The sequence below is a fragment of the Netta rufina genome (genome assembly GCF_964035555.1).
Source record: "Netta rufina genome assembly, chromosome: 23".
Classification (NCBI taxonomy): Eukaryota; Metazoa; Chordata; class Aves; order Anseriformes; family Anatidae; genus Netta; species Netta rufina.
This window is the reverse complement of record NC_140147.1, coordinates 3,225,752-3,231,946: the sequence shown is the minus strand read 5'-3', so window position 1 is coordinate 3,231,946 and position 6,195 is coordinate 3,225,752. Positions and strand designations below refer to the sequence as shown.

Here is a 6,195-nt window from a genome sequence, read left to right as displayed (position 1 = left end):
ACAGACATAGGCAGCGTTTGCAAAGGATTCCTTGGGAAAAGATGAAAAAAAAAAAAAAAAGCATTATTTTCCTAGTGAAATGTGCTCTGTGATCTATGGAAGCCATCTGTCCTGCAAGGTCCTGCCTCTTCCCAGGGCCGTACACCTGAAGGGAGGTACCGGGCTCAGCGAAAGGAACCGATTGCACATCACAGCCAAAAAATGCCCACGTTCAAACCCAAACTTGTCCAATTTGGCAAGGATGGCGCGAAACGGAGCCTGCCAGGTCTGGCAGCCCCGGGGACCACCGTGCCCAGGTGTCCCCCCGGCAGGGAGCCGGCCGTCAGCGTGTGGCCATTGACATGTGGCGCTCGTACTCGTATTGATCCGGAGGTTCGTTGCTCGCCCAAGCCCTTGGCAAAGGTCACCGGCTCTGCTCCCATGTTACAAATGGGAGCACGGAGGCGAAGAGATTAATTTTCAGAAGTGATTAATGTTCCCGGTGCCCATCCTGATTCACTTCAGGCCTCGAGCCCCAAACGAAGTCTGGAGCTGGGTTAATTAAGGTGTCCCTTGCCCCTCTCCCAGCACCGCCAGACACGTCCGTTGCTTGTTGTCCTTGTCTTTTCCCACAAACTCCTCCACCCTTTATCCCGTGCCAACCCGCAAACCGGCTCAGGGACTTGCCTCTGAGGCTGCTCCTTTCTCCTCCCCAAGCCCCACGTTTCCCATGACACCCAAACGGTCTCAGATCCTCTCCCCTTGGCCCTTGGAGCTTTATGGGATGGGGAGGGAGCTTCAGAAGGAGCCCCCCCACCTGCCTGGAGCCTGGGCACTGCTCTCAGCACCACGATCCAGGCGTTAACCAGCAGGCAGCCGCGCTGGGGATGTTCTCCCAGCCACAGATACCTGCCGGTGCTGGGCCAAATGACGCTTTGTGCACTGGGATGAGGAGGCTTCAAGGCAGAGGGCAGCAACATGTCTCCAGAATGAGGCTCTCTTCCCAGCTTGGGGGCTGGAAAAGGGGCTGGGGGGAGCGGGGACACTGCAGGTGACAGACATGGATGTGAGCTGGGGCATCAGGCGGGCTCTGCAGCGTGCTGGACTGGGCTGTGTCAGACCATGGGTGCTGTGTGGCCCCAAGCTGTACTGTACCATACTGTGCTGTACCGTACCAGGCTGTGCTGTACCTTAACATGCTGCACCAGTGCCATACAACACCGTACAGGATGGCACCATACCAGGCATACCATACAGCACCACGCAGTGCTGCACTGTGCTGTACTGCACCATGTTGTGCGGTACTGACCTGTACTCTGCTGTACCGTTCTGGACCATGCCATACGGTGCTATATTGCACCGTGCTGTGCTGCACCATGCTATATTGCACCGTGCTGTGCTGCACCGTGCTATATTGCCCCGTGCTGTGCTGTACCACACTGCACCATACAGCACCGTACCATACAGCACCATGCTGTACCGTACCATATCTCACCGTACTTTACCACACCACGCCGTGCTGTTCGATAAGTGCTGCACCGCCCCGTCCCGCAAAGCACCACATCCCGCACCTCCCCGCACCGCCCCGCACCATCCTGCCCAGCACCACCCCGTCCAGCACCGTCCCACAAAGCACACCCTGCCCCATCCCGTCCAGTACCGTCTCGTCCTGTCCCATCCCATCCCATCCCATCCCATCCCATCCCATCCCATCCCATCCCATCCCATCCCATCCCATCCCATCCCATCCCATCCCATCCCATCCCCGCCCCGCACCCCCCTGCCCCTCCCCAGCCCCGCGCCCTTCGCCCCCCACCACCCCACGTGGCCGCGAGCCGCCCGGCATGAATGAACGCCCCTCCTCCAATCCCCGCCCTCCTCCCTCCCCCCGCCCCATTCAGACCACGCCCCCTTCACCAATCCCACCCGCCGCCTCCCCTCCCTGCCACCAATAGCAGCCGGGCCCGCGGGGGGCGCGCCCCCCTGCCGCCTCCCCGCCTATAGGCGAGCGGCGCGCGCCGGCGGCGGGCCAATGGGGCGCGGGGGGCGTGGCCGGCGCGCGGCGGCGCGGCGGCGCGGCGCGGGGCTCTAAAGCGGGGCGCGGGGCGGCGCGGCGCACACGGCCATGGCCGCCGCCGCCCAGTACCTGCCGCGCGGCGCCGCGCTGCTGCACCCCGACGGGGAGCGGCTGCCGCAGGCCGCCACGTACCGCGACGTGCAGAAGATGATGCACCACGACTACCTGCAGGGGCTGGCCCCCGCCGCGCTGCCGCACCACCAGTGGCTGCCCAGCGCCGGCACGGATTGGGGCAGCGGAGGAGGAGGTGGTGGTGGTGGTGGAGGAGGTGGAGGAGGCGGCGGGGGACCCCCCGGTGGGGCGCACCTGGCGGCGGCCGAGCACGGCAAGGGCGGCCCGGGGGGGCCCCGCGATGAGCTGCCCCCCCCTCCTCCTCCTCCTCCTCCGCCGGCCGCTTTCCATCACCGGCCGCACCTCGTGCACCAGGCGGCGGCGGGCGGCGCGGCGGGCGGCTGGGCGCAGGGCGGAGCGCACCACCTGCCGCCCATGTCGCCGCCGTCGGGGCAGCCGCTGCTGTACGCGCAGCCCTACGGGGGGCTCAACGGCATGCTGGGCCCGCCCGGCCCCGCGCTGCACCACGGGCTGCGGGACCCGCTGGGAGCCGAGGAGGCCGGGGGCCACGAGCTGGCGGCCTCGCCGCCGCCGCTGGGGCCGCCCGAGCCGTCGGACGAGGACGCGCCCAGCTCCGACGACCTGGAGCAGTTCGCCAAGCAGTTCAAGCAGCGGCGGATCAAGCTGGGCTTCACGCAGGCCGACGTGGGGCTGGCGCTGGGCACCCTGTACGGGAACGTCTTCTCGCAGACCACCATCTGCCGCTTCGAGGCGCTGCAGCTGAGCTTCAAGAACATGTGCAAGCTGAAGCCGCTGCTCAACAAGTGGCTGGAGGAGACGGACTCCAGCACGGGCAGCCCCACCAACCTGGACAAGATCGCGGCGCAGGGCAGGAAGCGCAAGAAGCGCACCTCCATCGAGGTGGGCGTCAAGGGCGCCCTGGAGAACCACTTCCTCAAGTGCCCCAAGCCCTCGGCGCACGAGATCACCTCCCTGGCGGACTCCCTGCAGCTGGAGAAGGAGGTGGTGCGGGTCTGGTTCTGCAACCGGCGGCAGAAGGAGAAGCGCATGACGCCGGCCGGGGGCCCGCACCCCCCGATGGAGGACGTTTACGCACAGGCGGACACCTCGCCGCTGCACCACGGGCTCCCCGCCGCCGTGCCCTGACTGCCCCGGCCCCGCCGCCGAGCCCCGACGGCGGCGGCGGAGCGGGAGCGGCCGCCCCTATAATTTATTCCTCGGACTGGCCCGGCCCGGCCGCCCGCCCGCAGCGCTATTTATTGGGGGCGCCGGCCGCAGCAGAAGTAGCCAAAGGTTTGCGATCTCTAATTTATTCCCTCCCCCGCGGGGCCGCCGGAGCCCCCGCTGCGGCCGCCGGGCTCGCCCCGAGGGCACCGCGCCGCGCTCCCGGCCCGTTTCTATTTATTTTCTAACCGTGCGCGGAGCTCTGCCCCTCCCGTTGGTAGGTTCGGTTCGTCCCCCACCCCAGTCTCCCCCCCCCCCCTTTCCCCTTTGGTTTCGGTTTTTTGTTTGTATCTTTATTGCAAAAACCACTGTAGACTGCGAGGGTGCGTTTCTATTTATGTTATAGTAAATATTTTATTACTTACATAAACCATTTACCCAGGAACCGGTCTCGTGTCGTCTTTGCGGGCTGCGGGGACGGGACCGGGCTCCCGAGGTGACCCCCGAGGGGTCGCCGTTGTCCTGAGGCTGCCCCCGTTGTCCCCCCCCAGCTCCCCGGGGGCTCCGTCGGGGCGCTTGTGCGAGCGGCCGGCCGCGGTGCTGGGGGTGCGGAGCTTTTCGCTGCCCCGACCGCAACTTTTTGCCGTCCAGGAAGCGTGACTTCTCCCCGCTGCTCACCGAAATAACGAAATAACGCCCCGCGGGGTAGCAAGGAAGACTCCCTCTCCTCGCCCCAAGCGCGCTCCAGGGTTTTCCGATGCCACCGCTTTCCCCCTCCGTGGCTCCGTGCCCCGCTGGTTTGTGGTTACGCCGGGAGAGGCTGAAAATGTCGCTGCCGTGCTCTTCTGTTTGTGGAAGGATCAGCTCGCAGCTCTCCTTAACCTCTTCTCTTGCAGCAGCAGACGCCAAGAAAAGTCGCACGTGAGGATTGAGTTTGCCTTTGCGGGTCCTTTGATTCCGGCGGTGTTTTGTGTGTGTCGGGAGAACTTTTGAAACGTGCCTATGCAGAGCTCTTGCACTGGGGAAATACTTAGAAATCCGGTGGTAAAGCACCAAATGCTTTCTTTTTATTTAGCAGAGAACTTAACGTATGGTCTTGAACGTCTGGCACTCACTAGTTTCCCTGCTCAACCCTTGGTACGAAGTACGTGCTGTGAAAGAGCAGGCTGAAAAGGGATCTCCTAGTGATAACCCTGCGTATAAATTCAGATATAAATGTATTTTTTACATATCAAATGTAATTTACGCTTTCAAATCTCCACATGAAAATTCTTGTGTTTGCTACAGCTTGGTTTTGTTGCATTCTGTGCCTTTGGGGTGTATCTGTGTGTAAATTTCCCTAAGCAGCAACGCATTTGCAGTGGATCATGTAATGAATTATTGCGTTCTCAACATCTCTCACTGTAGGTATTCCGTATTGGACCATTCAAAAATGCAAAGTGTTGCTCGTTCAGAATTCTGCTAAACTGTTTTTGAGATTTTAAAATAAAGTCGCTCTGAGCAGTTATTTCGTTAACCCCTGTTTGCTTGCAAGTACGGAGAGCTGTGGCTCACTTTGAACAAATCAGCTGGCCGGTGCTGCAGGTCAGTGCATTAACAACTTCCCTTGGCACGCAGAGCGTAGCCAGAAATCACACGTGAAGGATTCGATGGGCACTGTGTGTTTTGTCAGGTTTGTTTCAGGCTTCAATTCCTTTTCTTGCTGATGTGACTTTTTCCTATAAAAGCACGGAACTGTAGGGCTGTTAAAGTAAGTCCTGGGTTCTAAAAGTTTTTCTGTGTTTACTGAATATTTTCTAATTTCTAAATTGCTGAGTGTATGCGGTAGCTTAGATTAAACACTCTGCTTAAAAAAAAAAAAAGTACAGGAGCGTGATGATAAATGCATGGAAACAAGGGTTCAAGTTGATGTGGCGAGAAAGTATTTAAATTTATTATCAACAGTGAAATCTTCCCTTAGCTGTTCTTTTGTGTGCTTCACACACAGCCCATTGTGCTCGATGTTTGGTAACGCTGCAACTCTGCAGCCTTTCCTTAAGAATCTCGCTGACAGCCGGGCTGTAAGGAAGACCCACCAAACAAAAGGCTCTATATATTTATTCTTTTTCAAGGAAACAAACTCTTGTTTGCATTGAATGAGTAAGTGCACGGCTTTTCTAGGCTAGGAGTGATTTCAGTAGCCTCTCTCTGAACCGACCTGCCTGGCAAAGAGGATTCACGCTCATACTTGGGAGGGAAGGGTCAGTTTTCACATCGCGTTCCTGTAACGGATGAGATGCGCTGTGAGTGCCGGGGAGGACGAGCACCCTTGGGTTGTGCGCTTTGTCAGATTGGATAAGGCGCCGGCGGCCCCGCTGCGTTAGCTCTCTCGTGCTGTTGAGCAGCAAAAATAAAATACACTTCATATATCTGATTTGTGCAGCGCCGCGGTGCTCAGCTGCTCTGCGAAGCAAATGCCCCAAAGGTTCGCCTCACTTAGGAGAACTTGTTAGTTTTCTTGGTCAAGGATTAAATAGCAATTACTGGAGGGAGAGTTGCTTTTTTATATATATTTTCTTCTTTTGTTTTTGTTTTTTTTTTTCTTCTGTTTTTTTTCTCGCTGAAGTGAAGGTATGAGCTTGTACGGTTGGACCAGGAGCCAAGTGCATGAAGGTAGGACTGTGATGTTGGTACGTGAAGGAAAAGCAGACGTATAAAGAGCTGCTTAGCGATGCACAAACAAAACAGAAGAATATTCCAAGGAGGATGTGCAAAATATTCCAAACAGGACAAGGAAAGGGCAGGGGAGCTCTGTGCGTCCCTGTCCCGTGACCCAGGACCGGGAGTGCTGGGCACTGCTGCCTGCAACCCCGTGGGGAGCTCTGCACATGCACGGGGGCTCTGCTTTGGCCTCGCTTGCTCGG

At 58.9% G+C, this 6,195-nt stretch overlaps 1 protein-coding gene across 1 annotated transcript; it reads left to right on the top strand.

Moving 5' to 3' along the window:
- Positions 1-2,104: 2,104 nt before the first annotated feature.
- On the top strand, positions 2,105-3,274 carry POU3F1 (POU class 3 homeobox 1; the record flags this gene model as incomplete). The annotated part of the gene is made up of 1 exon (XM_084300701.1): positions 2,105-3,274. One exon carries the CDS (start codon positions 2,105-2,107, stop codon positions 3,272-3,274), a length of 1,170 nt encoding a protein of 389 aa, XP_084156827.1.
- Between the last annotated feature and the right edge of the window lie 2,921 nt (positions 3,275-6,195).